This window comes from Phocoena phocoena, chromosome 7 (genome assembly GCF_963924675.1).
Source record: "Phocoena phocoena chromosome 7, mPhoPho1.1, whole genome shotgun sequence".
NCBI classification, from domain to species: Eukaryota; Metazoa; Chordata; class Mammalia; order Artiodactyla; family Phocoenidae; genus Phocoena; species Phocoena phocoena.
The window spans coordinates 103,994,429-104,016,116 of NC_089225.1; the positions used below are offsets into that span (position 1 = coordinate 103,994,429).

At 35.9% G+C, this 21,688-nt stretch overlaps 1 protein-coding gene across 11 annotated transcripts in view; it reads left to right on the top strand.

Moving 5' to 3' along the window:
• MFF (mitochondrial fission factor) overlaps window positions 1–20,902 on the top strand; it is a 34,834-nt gene extending 13,932 nt beyond the window's left edge. For 2 of the 11 annotated variants that reach the window (XM_065881200.1, XM_065881202.1), the window contains 6 exons: window positions 2,480–2,568; window positions 10,575–10,733; window positions 14,369–14,401; window positions 15,917–15,976; window positions 19,122–19,203; window positions 20,044–20,902. In XM_065881200.1, coding sequence (XP_065737272.1) covers window positions 2,480–2,568; window positions 10,575–10,733; window positions 14,369–14,401; window positions 15,917–15,976; window positions 19,122–19,203; window positions 20,044–20,175 — 555 coding nt within the window. In that variant the 3' untranslated portion in view covers window positions 20,176–20,902. Of the gene's footprint in view, window positions 1–2,479; window positions 2,569–5,314; window positions 5,390–10,574; window positions 10,734–14,368; window positions 14,402–15,916; window positions 15,977–19,121; window positions 19,204–20,043 lie in introns of all 11 variants that reach the window. The other 9 variants (XM_065881204.1, XM_065881208.1, XM_065881199.1 and 6 more) reach the window with 8 other exon arrangements.
• The last annotated feature ends 786 nt before the right edge of the window (window positions 20,903–21,688 follow it).

The following is a 21,688-nucleotide window of genomic DNA, read 5'->3' on the forward strand; positions in this document are numbered from 1 at the left end:
ACAATATTTTGTAGTGACTGTAAATGGAGTGTAACTTTTAAAAATTATGTAAAAAAATAAAAACAGGGACCGGTATAGGGGAAAATACTGAGGCATCTGAGCAGATTCTTGAAGGAGAGACAAGCTCTAGATAAATCTAGAGAACCAGTAAACAGAGACCTCGGGGACACTGATTTGTCCAGGATTCTGTGAACAATCGAAAGTAACTCAGAGTATAAGCACATTAGAGGAGAATTTTATGCCTATAATTAGACACAGAAGACCCTGTGACCTAACTTCCAGGAAGTTACCTGAAGCTTGGAAACTATTTCTCTGCCTAAGGAGTGCATGTAAGTTTTATAATGGTTAATCGATGCAGGATGGTTCTGAATGACATTTTAAAACCTTGAATTGTCAGTTGGATCTCAGTAATGTTGGGAACAAATGTAATTAATTTTTAAAAATCGTTGAATTGAAAAAAACAACCATCATGATTGTGAACTAAAGGGGAAAGTATTTAAAGATCACCGTGTCCCTTATCACCTCAGGCAGTATCAAAGTTCTTTGGTATTACAGTATACAGGCTGGTCATATGAAGGCATAACAAATATATGCTTTTGTCTTATGTTGTCTTTTTCCTCAATATGTTAGTAATATCGAGCTTAATGTTCCTGTTAAGATATAATTTAAATCAGGTCTCAAATGGCGAAAATAACAGACCTAGGATCCTCTACTTTGTCAGGTTATGTTGGAGTCATAGACTAATTTGTCTTGTCCTGTCTCTTCCTATCTGCTGAATGTTAGTTCTTACCACATAGCAGGAGGAACAGTTCTACTATAGTAGGAAATTCATCTTGATCCCTACAACATGGAAGAACAGTTCTCTAGAAAAAGCAAGCACAACTGTGCAGTAGGTAGGCAGGCAAGCATCAGTGGGATTCTCACAAAGCAACCCAACACTGCTCACTATGGGTAAAGTGTATTTGATTGTGGAGGTGCTAGTTTTTATATATAAATGCCTTCAAGTAATTTTGATTTTTGGTTTAACTGTAAAGAACTCTTGCAGTAGTCTCTGAACCGACTCCTTTTCTGTTTTTTTCTTTCTTTTGTTTGGATGGGTAAATGGTTTATAACCATAACCAAATCTAAACAGTCTCTGAAATTATGTGCTGCATAGTAGTTTTAAGTTTTGCTGGCATGAAATACAGGATTTATTCTGCTTTGATGGTGCTTATAACCTGATAATCTATTCCCAAGTCTTTGAGCATTAATAGATACTGGGTGTGCATTTTTGAAAATCTTAATTATCAAGTCCATTGGTTCACACACCAGTTGTCCTTTACAGTAAAGTTCAAATTTTTCTTTAACCATTAAGTTGCCATGGCTGTTTGTAGTAAAAAAAAAAAAGAAGAAAAAAAATTCTAAAAACGAAGTGAAGTTAATGATTACCATTGTTCTAGTTATCTATTGCCCCTTAATAAGCCACCCTAAACTTAGTGGCTTGAAACAAAAACAAATAATTTTGCTCGTGGATGCTGCGGGTGAGGTATTTGCATCAGGAATAATGAGGAAAGCTTATTTCTGTTGTATATTATCTGGGCCTAGGCTAGGAAGTATCAAAGGCTGTTTATGACTCACACAGCTTGAGGCTGCAGTCATCTAAAGGTTTACTCACTCATGTCAGTTGATACTACCTGTTGTGTGGACCTCAGCCAGTATTACTGGCTGGTGCACCTATACATGGCCTTTTGTGTGGCTGCTTGGGCTTCCTCACGTCATGGTGTCATTGTTCGAATCTTAAACAGCTCCTCTGGGGAAGGGGAAAAAGGCAGAAGCCTTATTGTTGTTTATGACCTAACCTCAGAAGTCACATTGTATCATATCTGCAGTGGTCACTAGAGTACCCAATTTCAAGGGAAGGGAACATAGATTCTATTCCTTAAATGGAAAGAGGTCAGTGATAACATTTTGTAAGAAGAGCGTGTGAGATGGAAGATTGTGGCTATTTGTAGAATGCTAAAACCTTTAAGCTAGTAAAACTTTTTTTAAGTCTAGTTTTCAGATATCCAATCAAATCTGAATTTGTTTTAACCCCAGAAGCCAGGAACACTTATTTGAGTACAAATATATCTCATGTCCTATAGTGTTTGTGCCTTTAAAAACTATTGTAAATTGTTCTTAAATAATGTAAGTATATTGTATAAATTATGATAAATAAAAATATTAATAATTGTACCAAGTAAGATTGATACTTAAAAAGAAACTAGAAGTAACTTTTTTTGTAAAGAAGATAAGCATTCCTAAGTTTATCTGCATTATAATAAGTAGGGTGTTCTTTTTTTTAACATGTCTACGTATAATACACATACCTGGTAGCAATTCTTGGTTATTTCTTTGTAAATTTTGTGGCTAGTCTTTGGTAAAGGTCCTTTTGATGCTAAGCAGTTACTAGGCTATTAAGAATATTCTCTATTCCTTTCCCCTTCTTTGTGCCTAACAGATCCGTGCAGTTGGCAGGCTAAAAAGAGAACGCTCTATGAGTGAGAATGCTGTTCGCCAAAATGGACAGCTGGTCAGGACTGACTCCATGTGAGTAGAACCACTAAGCATTGTATCTCCTTCATTAAGTTTTCTCCATACACTGTCTGTCCCATCCTCTTCTAAATAATTTATTTCCTTTTTTAAACTCTCAAATATTAAAAAAGAGGAGGAAATGTATGTTTTATGCCTAAGAACCTGGAGAAAAAACTAATTCTAATAGTGTTTGAAATCTACTATACATTTACATCAACTTTATATTTTTGCAATACTCTTTATAGCCTTAAAGTCTGACCATTTTGTTAGTTGTGAGAATTTTTCAATCCTGTTATCCTCTTCTATGTGTATGATAGTCTTCTATAAATATGATTTGCTTATTTTGGAAATCTCCTATAAAGTATACTTAAGAAAAATTGATAAAAGTAAGTGCTCAGTTCTATGTAGCCTTCCAAAATGCTTATCTAGCATATAGGTTGGGGGGAAAAATATAAAATAAAAGGAAAACAATTTATTAAGGAAGCATCTTTATTTTCAAGTTACTCAGTTTGTCATAAGATTGTCACAGGATTAGCCCTTTCCAGCTCTGCTTCTCGTGAGCCATGGTAAACAATGTAGCATAAGCAAGTCGAATTTTTTTACTTTCCAGGATTAATTTTTAGTTCTCTGCCTACTGAGTCATTGAATTCTTGGATCCCTTTCATTTTCCAAAAATTTAAACACATTAACAGACTATTTGTGTCAACCTTTCTTGCTCATTTGGTTACATTATACACTGATCTTAAAGCTACCCCACTATAAGATGTTTTAAATTGGGCAAGTGCTTTTTGTTGTTTTATTAAAATTAATGGGTTTTTAAAAATAAAATATCTCTTTAAAAACTGGTCAGAATTTTAGGTCTCAAAGCCATTGATGATTTAGATTGTTAATGTAAATTAATGTTTCTTCCTCATTAAATTTTCAGTCAGTTTTCATAAGCTCATTCACCATGAACCATATTTGATATCAAGCATCATGTTAGCTTCTCAAACTGACTTTTATTTTTGGCCACACGGCACATGGGATTTTAGTTCCCTGAGCAGGGATCAAACCTGCACTCCCTGCTTTGGAAATGTGGAGTCTTAACCACTGGACCACCAGGAAAGTCCATATTAGTTTCTCTGGGAACGGCCAAAGAATCAGATGATACGTCTCTCACAGAGCTTGCAAATCTAGCTAAAAGCAAAACTTTTAAATTTACATACAAAATAACTAGAGCACAATGCACTTATACTATTTCTGTTAAACCATATCAAGTTCTAATTCAGACTTGACTAAAGAGTATAAGGATGCAGAAGGGACTTTGATGGGGGTAGGATCTCTCTTTTTTTGTGTTAGGTGCAAAGGAGAACTATAACAGTTCTCATTTCTTGGGGAAGCTTTAAATGTCTCCTCAAGTAGTTAGAGTTATTCTGAAGGGGTATATAGGAAGATAGTAAGTTTAAAAGAATATATGTCTCCTTCAGGGAAGGCCTATCTGCAAGATTCAACCATTATTAATATGAACTTTTTATGATAACTGTATGTTTCCCTGAAGGTACCTGGCTTACAGTGATGTCAGCCAGTCCATGGAATCCGTTTTTCTAGAATATATTCGATTATGCTACACAAATGGTGAAAAGACCATATAATTTATGGTGCAGGTGGCTTCTTGATATTTAGTGCCCTCTCAGAATGATTAAACTTAAACTTACACCTGAGGGCTTTTGTTATTTTCGATTGGTAATACTTTCTAAGGCACCAAAAGTTCCTAATAAACTTTCCTATTATATGAAGATACGGCTTATTGTTTAGGTCTGTAATTACTTTGAAACTTCCCGTTAGTGAAATAAAAACAGGACTGTTTTACTATAGCATCATTTTTGGTTTTTTCCCCCACAAAGTGTATATTATTGATAGCTGAGTTAAGTTGAAGAGAAAGGAAACAGCTCTATTATATATAAAAACCAGCCTAGTGAAGTATGATTTATAGTAAATGATTAGTTCGTAGATATTTTTGCAGTTACCTATAATGTAAGTCCTCATAACAGAAAAGGTTAACAAAGTTAACTAATATTTGAATTCTTTGTTTCTTTGAGTTGCCTTAATGGCATTTTTAAATAAAACAGAATCTCACGTTTTAATTTTTGGTAGTAAAAATAACATGAATATTTAACTATACAGTTTTTGCAATGAAATGCTTACATTACTCAACCATACTTTTTGTTTTAGTAGTTATTTATGTTACCGTTACCTGGTAACATACTTAACCATCTTTTTGTTAATAATGTAACCTTGCCCTTTCTTCTCCTACCATTATTAATTTTATCATTTATAATTGTATCCATCTTTAAGAATCTACATTGAGTGAACTTTAGAATTTTAATATAATGAGCACATTATGTAATTAATGTTGGCAATGTGGTAAGGAAGAAACTATTAATATAACATGGCTGTATTTTACCTCTACCAAAGTAATTATTAGACTCTTCCTGTCTTTAACCTACTGTAGTCTTTTCTTTGTAATGTGAGATTACTTATGTGTCATTGTGCACGAACCATTGCCTACCTCCACTTTATTCCTTGGCTTTAAGAATAGAAGTCTATATGGGTATAAGAGCAGAAACACTGGCCTTTGTTTTCTTATTTACCTTCAAGAGACAATGGGATTGATTATTGTCAGCTATTGACACAGAAACGATTGACCGGTAGAATCATATTGAGCTTTCTGTTTGTGTTATAAAAGCTGAATATATAAAAAGAAGCATAATTATTATTTAAGGTGGCACAGATCAGATTCTGCTCCAAGAAATAAAATTTCAAGGTTCCAGGCACCGATTTCTGCACCGGAGTACACGTAAGATTTTATCTGCTCTGCTTTTCACAAATAGGAGTTGTTCTAATTTTGCAGGCTTTTTGTTATACTAATATTTCACCAGGTAATTGGTATGTAATGCCCTAATTCTTTTACTGTTTGGCTTTTTAGTACCTCTGTTTCAGGATTTCTCAAGCTGTCATCATAAACTTAGTCAAGAAAAGAAATAACTAGACCAAGGAAGTTATGTATGATTTTGGGTATAAGGGTGAAAGTAAAAGGGAATAATTTACACCAAGCATCCTTTTACATTTCCTTCATTTTGCTTTGGTTGGCACATTAGTCCTCTATAGATTCATTTGAACGAGGTTCAGTGATCCCAATCTTTTTGAAAATTTTAGCATACTATCTTTTCTTGTTCATTTTCACCCAGAAGGAGAAAGAGTCTGAGTGTAGTTTGTCATCGTTTTTTTTTTAATTCCATAGATTAAAATTATGCTTTGGAAGAATATTTTGAGATCATTAAACCCACTCTTTCTGTACATGTGCTAGAACTAGGTGTGGGAATGACTGGCCTCCTAAGGGGAGGGGGCACTTTGGCATGCAGTGTAAGATTCATCAGCTAATGTAGTTCTTAGGTATCAGAAGCCACTCCGGCAACCAATGATTTTTCTCCTGTTCTCATTCTCTTGTTCTGCTTCTAAGAACTAGTCAGGTACCTTAGTGGCAACAAATTAAAGCTTTCTCTCTATTTAAAATTTCAAAAGAAATGGTACAGTATTTGTGTTTCAGTGAGAATTTTTTTCTCCCCCATTTTACTGTTTTACCTTTACTGTATTTTTGGAAGAGGCTGGACCCTCACCAAAGAGATAATCCTCACAGTTTGAGAAACACTGTTCCTATGACAACCCACGCGAAAGAGTTGTTTGACTTTGGACTTACCTTGTAATAATGACATAGTTATGCCAAGTAAATCTTTTAAGTTTGAGTTCTGACATTGGCTAGTGTTGTTTACTCAGCAGTTGTGTAGTAAGATTTCCTGTAAGCATGAAAGAGAGCTATTACTAATGAAATAGCATGGTAAATGTAAGTGCATTCTTCAAAATGTCCTTACTTTTTTTTTTTTTTTTTTTTGCGATACATGGGCCTCTCCCATTGCGGAGCACAGGCGGCTCCGGACGTGCAGGCTCAGCGGCCATGGCTCACGGGCCCAGCCACTCCGCGGCATGTGGGATATTCCCGGACCGGGGCACGAACCCGTGTCCCCTGCACCGGCAGGTGGACTCTCAACCACTGTGCCACCAGGGAAGCCTGAAAATGTCCTTATCTTTTATGAAAGAAAGAGATAAAACAGATTTTGCTGTTTTATAACATTACTAGGATCAATTTATCATCAACATGCATTTTTATTAAATTACTAATATACCATCTGCTTAAATAATCTCAGTGCCTTCGCAATATGTTTACTTTTTTTTTTTTTGCTTTTTTTTTTTTTTTTTTTTTTTTTTGCTGAGGCCTCTCACTGTTGCGGCCTCTCCCGTGCGGAGCACAGGCTCAGCGGCCATGGCTCACGGGCCCAACCGCTCCACGGCACGCGGGATCCCCCCGGACCGGGGCACGAACCCGTGTCCCCTGCATCGGCAGGCGGACTCTCAACCACTGCGCCACCAGGGAAGCCCCAATATGTTTACTTTTTAATTTTTCACAATAGTTCATGCGTCAAAACAAACAAACAAAAAAACCAAAAAGTCAGTCCACTTTGGTTGGGTGGATGCGTGGACAGAGATGAAACTCAACTCTGAACTGTTTTCCTGTCACAGTTGATGCCAGTGCTGGACATCCCAGCTAGCGTCAGACCAGTTGCTAAAGTGGGGCTTATTCTTTTTCTATCTCAATTTTTTTTTTGAATTTTATTTTATTTATTTTTTTATACTGCAGGTTCTTATTAGTCATCCATTTTATACACATCAGTGTATACACGTCAATCCCAGTCTCCCAATTCATCACACCACCACCACCACCCCTGCCACTTTCCCCACGTGGTGTCCATACGTTTGTTCTCTACATCTGTGTCTCAATATCTGCCCTGCCAACCGGTTCATCTGTACCATTTTTCTAGGTTCCACATATATGCGTTAATATGCGATATTTGTTTTTCTCTTTCTGACTTACTTCACTCTGTATGACAGTCTCTAGATCCATCCACATCTCTACAAATGACCCAGTTTCGTTCCTTTTTATGGCTGAGTTTAAATTTTTTTATTTGTAAAGAGACTTGCAAGACTGCTTAAAGCTTGAAGAAGAAAGAATTGCTAGACTGTTTCTTCTAATTCGGGTGAACTATGGTCATCTTATGATTTAGTCATTCAGTTCATCTGTAGATAGAAATAAATATTAACAATCAAGGGCATTTAATCTATATGTACACTGCCTAAAGTGTTGTATAAAATGCTTCCTACTCTGTTTTTGCTGTTTATGAAAGATTGCCATGTACATTAATGAAAAGTCAGATTTCTTACTAATCTTTGAAACTAATTTCTTTTCAGAAACAACCTGAAGTCCAAATATGTTTTTGATATTAGTCTTTGATGAAATGTCTTTACTAGTATTGATGAAGGCTTAATTTAACTTTTATCTTTCTTCATAAACATGTTTTCTTATTAAGTTACAATTACCGACCATGTAGGATTTTTTTCCATTTAATAGCATATTCCAGTTTTATGTGATCATAGAATCTTAGAATTGAAAGTGATCTTATAGACTGTTTTTAAAACTCAGTCGTCTGTGCATTCCGTGTTAAGAATTCCTTGCAATTAATCTGAAAATAATTTATTCTAGATTACCTGATTTTCCTGTGCAGGGACAGGAAAAACTTGTACTTTTAGAACTTAAATAAACAATTCCTACTGCTTATTTCTGACAAAATGAGTTCTATCAAAGGAAGCCTTCTGGGCTTCCCCGGTGGCGCAGTGGTTGAGAGTCCGCCTGCCGATGCAGGGGACACGGGTTCGTGCCCCGGTCTGGGAAGATCCCACATGCCGCGGAGCGGCTGGGCCGGTGAGCCATGGCCACTGAGCCTGTGCGTCTGGAGCCTGTGCTCCGCAACGGGAGAGGCCACAAAAGGGAGAGAGCCCGCATACCGAAAAAAAAAAAGGAAGCCTTCTTTCCTTTTAAATTTTAATGGGCAAAAATGCATCAAACTTTTTTCATGGATTTGGATTCAGTTTGTCGGCGTTTTTGCTGTAAGATTATAATTCTAAATATTGATCATTATAGACTTTAATATGTATGTAGCTAATTTATTTACTAGTACAAAGTGATATGTGAAGTGTTCAATTTAGCCCCAAAATACGAAGACAAATGCTTTAATTATATCAATAGATATTGTACTGATTAGTCTTTTAAAACTTGCTTAAGTATAAATTTATCCAGGTATGTTGGCACTGCTATCAAGAAGAGTGTAAGATGGATTGCCTGTTTATGTTGACGCAGAACTGGCCACTCAATTCCTGCCTCTGGTGACACTTTTCTAACATGAATTCAGTCTGGTTTCTCACAAAGAGCAAGAGCTTCAGGTTTTCTCCATGCTGCCTAAAGAGAATTATGAGTGCAAGGCTAGTACCTAGACTATGAGTCCCAGATATACTGATTCTTTTACTCTTCTTGGATACCCAGGGTGGGTTTTTGCCAAGTACCGTGGGTCAGTTGATAAGCTATATATATATACTGTTGTTGATACGTTATATATACTACAGAAGATTCCTAGTCTGTGGACAGATGTTTAAGGTAACCATCCATGAGCCTGCGTCTGAAAAATTGCATTTATCTTGACACGATTAGGCCTAATTCCTGTGGTGAATCAGCCCTGACAGATTAATTTCTCAGTATGCCAAGATTTGGCTTAAATCTTTGTCTTTTAAGTAGTCTTTGGAAAACATGGTTTTCATGTTTATTGTACTTCTCACTTTGGATCATCAAGACATTGAAAGTTATTCGCAAAATTGTGGAGAAGATTTTGTTTTTAATTTTCTGGGACTCGGAATAATATTAGTCGATAGTTACCCCTTCAAACATTATTGCACTTATTTTGTGGTTACCAAACAAATACATGTTAAGTTAGAAAAGATTTACACAAATCAAAATAAAATCTTTAATCTTTTCAGTTGTTCACTGTCTGCTCCACTTTCACCCTTTCGTGCAGAATACACAAGGATGAGGTTTAGTCTAAGGCGTTCTTGCCCTGACACTGAGAAAAAATATTGAGCCCACTTCCCATAGTCCTCTTGTAACAAAACCTCTTACAACAAGCCAGATGCCAAGTCCATATATCAGTTAGATACCTCATATGGCTGATCATGCTCTAACATTAGACAGGCCTCTGAAAGTAAAGAGTTCAGGTTAGAATTGTAAAATTGCTTCATTCAAATGCTCTCAGCTTTTAGGAGGTGCTGTCAGGGGAGCCAAAGAAATTGTGAATCGCAACTCACGTGTGAAAGAATGGTTAAGATCACTGTCACTGAGCAACCCAGAAATAGCTGTTTAACATCCATCCTTACCTTTTCATTGTATTCACAGAATTGGGAGTAGTTTTATGTTTTAGTCATTTAGCTAGGGAACATATGCTTTAATGTAACTAAGTAATCAAAATGCTTTTGTTAGCTTTCTGAAACTTTAATTCATCTTTAAATTTACTCGTCATAAACTCAGATTGCTTCATTGTCTTTGTGAAGTATTTGAAATGGCATTTTCATGGAATCACTTTGGATTCATGTGTGTAAACCTTGACGCCTATATACCAGAATTCTCTATCTGACTGTCCTGCCCATCCATAAGTTGCAGTGCAGTGTTGTTTGTTAGAGGCTTGGTTTACTGATTTGGAATATACACACAAAGCAAAGAATGCCGCTTCTCCAAAGCTGGGGGTTGAATATACTCCTTGCCGTAGTTCTCTTCCCTGTTAAAGTTGTTCTTTCATATTCAGTTTGTTTAATTTGATGTTTAAAGCCACAGTTACAGATGCTGCATGGTAGCCTGTTTTTTAAAGCAATTTAATATGTTTATTAACTTCTTTGGCTTGACTCTTTTGGGGGAAAATGAAGGGTGGGAAAAATGGGCAAGAAAATGATAATTCTTAAAATATGAGTTTTTGGGGAAACTGCTGAGCTGAAGTTTTATACAAATCTGACTTGAGTGTTTTTCTCTTCATTTGCTGTGCTTGTGTAAACAGTGTGACACCATCGCCACAACAGGTTCGGGTTTGTCCTCCCCGTATGCTACCTGAAGATGGAGCTAATCCTTCCTCCGCTCGTGGCATTTTGTCGCTTATCCAGTCTTCCACTCGTAGGGCTTGCCAGCAGATCCTGGATGTGCTGGATGAAAGCCGCAGGTGATCGGCCCTGTGATTCGCGCCAACTTTACCGCCTGTCTTTCGGCTCCTCATGAGTGGAGTGTGGTGTCTTCCTTTTATGTTCGCGCCTTTGTCTCTTTCTCAGATGCAGCGGTTTAAAACAGCTTGCTTTGCTTTCTTTTAATTTGAAATTATTGTCCAAAATTCACATTTCACAAGGTTCTGTTAGCTTTTCTTCAGTCAGGGAGGGAATTCAGTTAATAACTAATTATACACGGGAAGTATAATGGTTTTTTTCCCAAGACTTTGTTGACCTGTTTTTAAGTACCTGATTCCATTTTTGGATATGCTGAGGGGTACTTTTGGATTGAGTGTGTGATGTTGGACTGAACTGTGCTCCTTTTCTTCAGTAAGTCTTTTGATTCACTCATGTATGTTACTAATGTGGTTGGATTAGGAAGCAAATCTGAGAAGATGATATCAGTGTAGCTGCCAGGACGTTTTTTTTCTTTCTTCTTAACTAGGGATTTCCACACCTGTACTGAGAATCCCAGGTGCTGCTGTCTTTTTAATGCTGATTTTTTCAGTATGGATAGCGTGTCTAACTCTCCAACATCTCCAAGTAAAACCATTAGTAGTGTATACTTAGACTTGTTCATTCAAATAAATTTTTCGCCATTATTTCAAATACTTTTTTCTCCTTGCTTCATTACTAGATGGTGTTTTAAAAAGATGGAATTTGGGAGTTTTTTTGGCATAGTATGAGGAAGGTACAGTCAGTTTCACTTCAACTCTAAACATTTTATGTAGTAACTCTGTAAGTCAGTGTTTGAATTTTCATGATCATTTTTTTAGACTGTTAATTTTGCATTTTGAAGAATTCCCAATAAATTTAGCTGGCCCTTCAGTAAACCTTTTTTCTTGCTTTAGGAACTGATACGTCTTATGACTTGCTCTGAACAAACTTTTTCTTATTAAGTGCTTTTGACCCTCACGTAAGCCCCAGGTGTTTCACCTCCTGCTGCTCGACTAGTGTTTCTGACCCTTCCCAGGGCTCCCATACGTGTGGGTCCAAGGACTTAAAGCTGTACCAGAAAGAGCATAAAAGAGAAAACTCATGGCAGGGGGGAAATTATATATACATCTATGGACATATGTATTCATGTATAGGTGTGTATGCATGTGTGGGTGTGTGTGTATATATATATATATATATATATCCCTCCCCAAAGGTTTAGAGTCCCTCTTACCTCTTTGAAGCTTCAAGGACTATCTTAGAATATTTGGAGCCTGTAAGAAGCATCATGGTTCAGAAGAAAAAACATGGATCAAGGGAGGGGGTCAGATTTAATCTTGATCCACCCACTGAACAGCTCTAGCTACATGATGGCCTTGGGCAGATTGCTTAGCTTCTCTGGGCCTCATTTTCTTCGTCTATTTTTAAAAAGAAGGGTAATACTAATATTAACCTAGTTTTCTCGATTCTTATGAGGAATCTTCCCCCCTCCTCTGCTTTTATTTAAGATATAGGGATAATGGGCTCAAATTCTTTGTTTAGTGTCATGGGAGATCCTTAAAAAGATATTGAATATAAAGTACCTGGCACCTGACTAATATTTCCAAAGCCCTGTTTTCTCCTCCTTCCTTAACATAGATTTATTCTTCACCAGGTATCCTCTTTAACTTTTTAATTAAAATAGGTCCTTAGAAGAGACTGGATTATTAGGTCAAATTACATCATATCAAATGCTATTATAGTGAAAATATCTGAATGAGAAAGATGTTTATAAATCCTATATAGATTAAATAATAGCTAGATGACAAAGCCCCAGTATGTTAAAATTATTTGTCCCATCCCCCTACATATAGACAGTTCAGTGCAGTATATGGAAAAATAGTTGGATTTTTTTACTCTTTAATGGAAAAATTTTGCCTCAAGCTCACAAGTACAAAAATCTTACTAATTATAAAATTTACTTTGTATTCTTTTATTTATAAAAAACTATTTTGAGCTTTAAGTGATCTTTTTTAATTGTAATAAATTGATAACGAAAATTCCCTTTTCTGGGAAGGAAGTATCTTTTCTTATTCACTTAAATGAGATTTTTAAAATTCATAAAGTAGTTGTATTAATAATTCTTTGCTCCTGGATACACACCTTGGAGCCTGGAGGATTAGATTCTCATTAGTGTTATTGGATGCTTTCAATTCTGAAAGTTTTTTTTTTCCCCATTGCACTGAAATCTCTTATGATCAAATGTTCAGCAGGGTTTAATCAGAGTTGTAAGTGCCGAATCAATTTTTATTTCTACTACGAGAACTATCTAGCATGACTTACCAGATATAAGAAATAGGAATGTGAAATTTGGATAATGTTCTATTTGCATGACTATAAAATAATACTGCTTATAAAGTTTTAAGTGCTTTTATGTTCCTTGCTCTGTACATCATTTTTTTTCCTTTCTGCTTTTTATTCCTGGCTGTTACGCTAATGCAATATCTTATCTTTGGTCTTAAGCCATCACATTAGGTATAGTTAAATTAAGTTTGGCAGAATGAAAGAAAAAACCTGTCTGCCTGTTTTATTATCATAAAATAATGCATTTTCACAGTTGTTTGGCATGAGAACTATTTTTAGTTTATACTTTGAGGGACACTGTTGAAAGGTTTATGTATTTTTGTTTTCTCATCTTGAGAACTTACATGATCTAAAACCAAGTTCATCTGAAAACAAAGTTAAATCCTAGGTGTACATTAGAAAAGCTTATTTACATAGGTCAGTGCTGTGCATTTGGAAAACTGAGGTGTCAAAAATTTACCAAAACACCTGGGACAAGCACCGGATTTAAAATGCTGTTTAGTCCTTGCTAGTTATGAAATGCTTATGTCTTCTGACACCTGCTAGAGCTCCATATCTCACTCACCAATGCAAAATATTAACGTTTTTAAAAAGAAACTTAGTCCCTATGAAAGAACATGATTTAAGTATTGACAGATTAGTCATGTTCAGCATGCTTAAGTTTTACTTTTAGAAGGAGCTTGAGGGACTTCCCTGGCGGTCCAGTGGTTAAGACTCCACGCTTCCACTGCAGGGGGCGAGGGTTCGATCCCTGGTCAGGGAACTAAGATCCCGCATGCTGCGTGGCATGACCCAGAAAAGGGGGGGGGGGGTTGATTATTTCTTTAACAGATTATACTAGCTTTGAATGAAAAGAATAAGAAACCAGTATGTAAATAATTTATATTTTTTGCAGGTATCCATATAAATATATTACTTGGAAGACCTAGAAATGCAAAGTTGCAGTTGAAACAGTGTTTGTTATTTATCATTTTTAAATTTAAATTTTTAATTTTTAAAATATTCATATAATTCCTGATACATCCAAACTATTTACTTACTGTAGAAGTTTCCTTTTTTTTTTAGCAAAGAAATATATTCTACTAAGTCAGACCATTTATTTATTCAAAAATGTCAGTATACAAGTTAATGCGGGAACCTGTAGAGCCTTGAATCTCATTCCCTTTTGCCACTTTAATTACAAAACATATTTTCAAACTTAAAAAGATTTTTTAATGTATTAAGTCATAGTTAGAGTAGAAAGTGGTACTTGAAGTTTCTAACTTTGCCAAATACCTCTCTAATTTACTTTTATATTATATGTGTCAATTGCCAGTGTGAGAAGACAAAATGAAATACGTTGTGAAAGGTAACTTATTTTCTGGCTCTGCATTGTAAAAGGGAAATCTCTGTGGTGGAATATGTTGAATATGGCAGCTCCTTTTGAGCAATGTATGATTATTTTTAAAAAAAAGCTTTAGGTAACACAAAGCAGTGGCTTCATTTTTAACCTTTCTTATGTTAATGTAGTGTAGGATTGTAGTTAGGTAAGTTTTCCTAATGTCACAGAATAAATTAATTAATAGGATGGGATGAGTTGAAAACCTGTCTCAAGCATATGTAATTTTTCACTGTTCTTTAGCTAACAAAATAGAAGTCTTAACATCTGACCCAAAAGTCTCTTATCCTGTAGGCTCTGGAAATTTTCTTTAAGCACCAGTAGTGCCTTTAGGAAACATACAGGCTAAACATTAAAATTTTCTTGTATAAACTGACCTGACATAAAATAGTGATTTGTATTGTAACCAAAATTCTACAGCTGTGCCAACTTGCAGGAAAAAAATAGTGCATTTGGTACTAAGTGTTTACTGTAAGAATTGTCTTGATACTTAAATTCAGACAAAACCTGATCCGTCTGTAGAGTAGGAGACATTCAAAATAGAATGTAATAATTCTTCAAATCCTTATATGGATTCTATACCCCAGTCTCCTTTCTCTGGTTATAAATATTGCTGATTACTTTTTGGGGAATTGACCAGTGACCACATAGAGCTTTTGTTTTCTGATTTAAAAAATAAAATAAAATTTATTGGAAAGGTTACTGCTTACCTAGGTAGAGAACTAATTGTCATCTAGAATCAAAGTATGTACTCGGTGAAAATCCAGTGCACCTTAGTCTTCATTTCCAGCAGTCCTGTATGTTGCTTCTGGTTGTCTCAAGGTCAGACTCACATACTTGATTGCACTTCCTGTAATGTGCTGCAGTATGCCCCTCAGAGCATGTCCCTGATCTCCTTAGCTCCAGAGCTGAGGCTTGCAGTTTTGCTCTTGAGAGCTGAGGGTTTGAATGAGACACAGCTATATTAAGGTATCAGGCACTAAGCAAAATTAATGAGGTGGGAGGCAAGGAATTGTGAGAAATGGGAGTTTCTTGGAATTTTTGAGATAGAGCTTTGATATCAGATGAGCAACCATGATGATGCAGGTGCTACTAACCAGTTCTTGGCATGCTTCTAAAGTTGCTGGTGATTTTTTTTCCAACTAGAAGAGAGAAATTATACATTTTGAACAGAGTTGTCCTCTGTCTTGAATTTCATAAATCAAAATATAAGCACCAATAAAATTATATGCTGGTGCTATTTTGTTATGAAAAACGTAGGTTCCCTTTGTTTTTTACCACATTGTAAGATACTAAACTTATGAAAATCATAAAATGGAGGACAGTGAGACAAAGATACTTGAAGTGTTTGAAATATATTGTATTGAAACATACAAACGTATTTGACATTTATTTGTCTTATTTTTGTCTTATTTTTGCTTTTATCTTGTTACTCTCTGGTTCCTGATTCTGTCTTGTGCCTTCTCCCGCAAAAACCCGCCTTAGACCTGTGTTGCGTGGTGGGTCTGCTGCCGCCACCTCTAACCCTCATCATGACAACGCCAGGTAAACTTTGAGACTTTGTAATTACCAGGGTAGAGAGTTGACTGAACGTGTAGTTTGCAGGACGTAATGCATGTAGCAGCCACGCTTTTTATATTATAGCTTGAATCTCTACAGCTTTTCTCTGAGTACATCCTGTTTTTCTCTGAGAACAGTGAGTCTAATCATTCATGACATTTGGCCAAAAGAGTATAAAGAAAAATAGTTATGATACATTATCATGGGAACATCAGAGACAGGGTATTTAAACATGGTTTTAATAGCTTATTGGCGATCATACTAAAACACAGAAAAAAATAATCTTAAACCTTGTTTTATGTGCATCATTTTAATTGTTGCCTGAGGTTCTGTCCAGCATTTCCTTTTTAGTTGTTAATTGTCTGTAATGTCACTTTCAGTGTGTAGATAAATGTGTCTGTAAAGCATCATCTTAAATTGGGGGAAATCAGCATTGGTAACCTGAGAAGTTAAATGTTTAGAAAGAGAATTTAGTTTTAAGAATTTTTGTCATCCGTTGATTAAGCTTTTCTCTCTTATTTTTGTCCCTTTCACACTTTCAGATATGCTTAGCCTGAGTAGTTATTTCTTCCTGTCACGCAGAAGGACAGATAGAATGGCACATACGAATACTTTAAGGTTCTCAGGTGCCAAAATCTCATTTCCCAACTTCTTGGGTAAAAAAAAAAAAAAAAAAAAAAAATTGGTTAGTATTTACAGATATCATTTCTGTAATATTTTCAGAGCCAATTTTATTTATTTTAAGCAGAAATGGATTATCTGTAGCAGTAGATTTAAAACTGTCAGCAGGGGCTTCCCTGGTGACACAGTGGTTGAGTGTCCGCCTGCAGATGCAGGGGACACGGGTTCATGCCCCGGTCCGGGAAGATCCCACATGCCGCGGAGCGGCTGGGCCCGTGAGCCATGGCCGCTGAGCCTGCGCGTCCGGAGCCTGTGCTCCGCAACGGGAGAGGCCACAACAGTGAGAGGCCCACGTACCGCAAAAGAAAAAAACAGACAAAACTGGCAGCATTATTTCTATCATGAGAGGAAGCAAGCTGGCACGTTCATTTTTAGGCAAGAAAAGAGGGAAATACTGGTTTCTCATTAATACTGAATTCAGGTTAGAAAATTGAAAAGTGTGTCCTTAGGGGTCCCTTTCCACTCTGCTTCTTTTTACAATATTAACTCAGTCCGTTTTAAGTTTTTCCTTGTGTATTTCTCGTAAGTTTGTGATCCTTTTATTTTTCTGTGAAAGTATTTTCAGGCAGTGATCTGACTTAGATTTCTTACAGAGTTTTTAGCTCTGATCAATACAGGTTTTAGTTTTAAGTCAAATTACACAAGTAAAGTCTTTTGTCATATCCTTAGATTTCTTAGCAAATGAAGATTTCCTTTACACATATTTAAAACCTTAGTTCAGGATCTAAATTGTGGGGAGTCCCTTTCAGTTATACTTCATTCTCTCTCTTCAGTCTGGATCCCTTTACCTTTGAAGCAATTGCTTCTAATGTTGTTGTTTTTTTCCCAATTATTTATCTCATGTATGACCTCACAGAAATAGAAGAGTTTTATTTTGAGGATAGTGTAGAGAAGAGGAATCTTCAACCCTTATGTTTTCCACTAATTGTTTAAGAATTCTGCTTAATGTTCAAAGGAATAATTAACTCAGATGTTTGTAAAGCCATAGTTCTTAGCACCTACTAACTTAGTAGCTAACTTCTCCATCTGATGCCGTTACTTGTGGTATTCCAGTATATTTGCTGTGTTCCCATGAAGGAAGGGGCAGATTAGGAGAAAGCAAGTTAATTTAGCCCTAAAAAGAACATTTAGAGATTGTTCTAGATTATCTAAAGTCAGTACGTACCATCTATCATTGAAACTGCAACCTATGGAATTAAAATCAGCATTCAGAATGATGACACTGCAGAATTATACAATTAAAAATTGTTTTACGTTATTTATTAAAATATTTTTGAATTATTTTCAGTGGCATTTATAACAAAAGGATTTTCTGAATAGACTTGTCTTTAACGTGTCTGGAGGAAAAATATAATTCTCTTCATACACGTTTGTGTAGTAATATGCTTTTTGTAATAGGGACTTGCTTGAAATATTAAAAATATCAATATTACGCTCTATGTGCCAACTCTGTAGATTGCATAGGAGTAACTCTTAAATTCAGTTTATTTATAATCCACTCATTTGGAAAAGTTAATGTGCCATTTTACTGAAATAACCATACAGGATTCAAATAGTAAGGATATAAATATACGAGGTGAATTATATGGTATGTGAATTGTATCTTAATTAAAATATATTTTAAAAGTGGAAATCTGGGCAAAGAGGAATAATAGCATTTGTGTGCATTTGTATCTCAGAAGTTTATTGTCATTCATTTAAAAATCGGTGCGCCTTTAGAAGTAACTGCATTTGAACAAGAAATACTTTTTAATGTTTCTCTAAGGTTTGTCTTAGTGGCTTTCCAGTATTATTTTATACACCACTTCTTAATTATAGTATTTAAATTCTGGATCTGAATGTAGTGACAGGATGTATTCAGGTGATTTTATAATTGCTTCTCTGGAGACACAGTAGATAATAAGTAATTAGAAATAAGAAGTGAAGAGTGGAAATGGCAAGAGAAGAGGCACTGAGAAGAGTAGGAGAAATAAAACATGATCAGTCTTCCTTTTTCAGCTGGAGTTTGTTTACTTTGTGTTCCCTGCCATGAGTCTCAGCAGGGACTTCTGAGGAACCACATACAGACATCAGATGGTGGGAGAATTGTATTTCGTTATATGCTAGCACAGCAGCTCTCAAATCTTTTCAGCCAGGTATCCTTTTTAACACTGCCCATCCCTCTGAGTTGAAAAGTGTCTCCTTATTTATATCTTTAGTCAGGGTTTCTTTTCTTTCTCAAACTTTCAGGACACCTTCCTAGTATTGTAGGTAGTTGTTACGCTAAGCTCTTTCCTTTCCTTTGTTAGTACCCGTTCAGATTGGTAAATATTTTAGTAATTTGTACTGTTAAATACCAGTCTTTTTAACAGTTCTCTGAGCATTACACAATATATTACATGATTTGACTTGCCAGGTACTTTTAGTTCTATTCTAATATTAAATCATATTTTTATTTCTTATCTGCTAGGTATGGCATTTCACATATAGATACGATTGAAGGAACCTCAGATGACATGACTGTTGTAGATGCAGCTTCATTAAGACGACAGGTATTTAATGTACCAAATATCATATAATCCTAAATTATATTCATATAATATTTAAAGTGGTAGTTCCTAACATTTTATCATTTTCTGTCCAGTGGAACCCATGGATTAAAATATTTTATCTATCAAACTATTTATTAAACCATAATTGACTTTCCCATTTTGATTAAAGACATATTAAACCACTATTTACATGTTTTGATCAGCATAAAGCAGTATTACCAAAATGGATTGATGTAATTCTAGCCAATAACAAAGAATCCTAACATTTTAAGCAAACCAGTGCATCCATAAATTGCTCTGAAGCTGAGATGACCCTTCACAGTTGGAGCAGGCGGCCTGGGCCTTTTAACCCCATCACAGACCAGTCGGTGGATTCATGCTGCCTTCATAAGGGAGCATGAACTTGGGCAAGACAGTTGTTCAGCCCAGAACTATTCACAGTAGGGACCAACAGCCGAGGACAGTGCTGTCAACCAGTGACACTCCTAACAGGTAGAGAATTAGCCTTTTAGTCCTGAAGGGTGGCAGGTGACAGGGCCCACTATAGTAGGTTAATTATTGGGATCCTTGTAGTAACTCAGAGAAGGCATAAAACAGTTAAAGCAGGTTAAAGGTGAAAAACTGAAGCTGAGTGACAGAAGCTCATAAGAGAAGAGAATTTAAGTGAATTTAAGCTGTCGTGGGTAACATTTTTTCTATATATAGCTTTCTTTATTTTGCTCCAAATGAAACTCTTCATGTTTGTAATAATTCTTTTTACAAATTAAACTACTTTGTAAGAATCTGATTGCGTCATGCATTAAAGCTTCTATTCATTTTTTGATGTTGTTTTTTACTTAGATAATCAAACTAAATAGACGTCTACAACTTCTGGAAGAGGAGAACAAAGAACGTGCTAAAAGAGAAATGGTCATGTATTCAATTACTGTAGCATTCTGGCTGCTTAATAGCTGGCTCTGGTTTCGCCGCTAGAGGTAACCTCAACTCTCAAAAATATTGTCTCAACAGCTGGAAATATAAAGAATTTGCAAACTTCTTTATTTCTGTCTTTGCATTGTATGCCGTTTTACAGTCCCCACCCTGAAAATGTATTTCTCCCAGAAAGGATGGGGGAAAGACTTATATTTGCAGAAGTAAAGGTATGTCCTGTCACTCAACTGTATTTAGTTTTAACCAGTTCTGCCATAACACCTACTTAAAATTCTCCCTTTGCATGTTTTGTAAATAGGACCTAGTTTGTTTGTTTTGTTTTGTTTTTGCCTCATCAATCTGCACAGCTAATTCTATGAATGGGAGAGAAAAAAGTGTACAGAAAATGGATTTAAAGAAGTGTCTGTAAAGGAAAAATAATACTTTATATTGTCCTGTTTCTCAAACACTGTTAGATTAAACAGTTTAGTTAATAGACATTTTTGCATCCACATTTCAACATTAACACTACTGAAGTCATGGTCTGGTGTCAGATTTAATAAACTCAAGTCACCTCATGTTTCAGGATCACCTTCAATAAAATAATTCCTAACATTTTCAGCAGTTTAAGATGAGGGCAAAATGTGCATTTTTATTTTTATTTTAGTTTTGCAGATGGTTTTCTATAAAGTACATTTTTACTGAGTCCGTGTGTGAATGATTTAAAAAACTACAGAATAAGGTACAAATGTAGTGTATTTAATAAACTGTCAACCAAAGCTATATTTGTGTATCAAAAGATTTTTTTTCATCATATTGTGCTGTGAGCTATATTCCATATTATGTTTCTTTATATGCACCTAAGTTTTCCCGGCTCTGGAGCAAGTAAAGCAATTAATGACTTGGCAGGTAGTAAGAACCCACTTGCTTCCTTTCAGATCTTTGTCCTGGTAGTGGTAGGCACTGGTTTTGTTACAGCTGTTTTTGTAATTTGTAGTGTCTATAAAGTGGTTCAGATAAAAATACCTTCAGTTGGGCTTCCTTGGTGGTGCAGTGGTTGGGAGTCCGCCTGCCAATGCAGGGGACATGGGTTCGTGCCCCGGTCCGGGAAGATCCCACATGCCGCGGAGCGGCTAGGCCCGTGAGCCATGGCCGCTGAGCTTGCACGTCCGGAGCCTGTGCTCCGCAACGGGAGAGGCCACAACAGTGAGAGGCCCGCGTACTGCAAAAAAAAAAAAAAAAAACCTTCAGTTGTGTTGCTTTTTCCATTGTATTTAGCTGATATACTAAATCTGATGAGATTAAATGCATCAATGAAACCAAGTGCTGGGAACCTTTAGTTCCCAAACTTTTTTTTCCTTTTTTTGTTTCAGAAGTGGATAGAATTTTACTTAGGTGCAGTATTCTCCATACATCTTCAGTATCTTTCTACCAAGGCAGTGAGTTTTGAGAAAGGCAATTAGGGGAAATTCCTTAGATGTAGGTATATTGAACTGTTCTATTCTTGCTTCTCTCCTGTCCTCCCAAAAAAAAAAAATACTTGGAGGAAGGATTCTTTTCTTTAATTCCTAGGGTT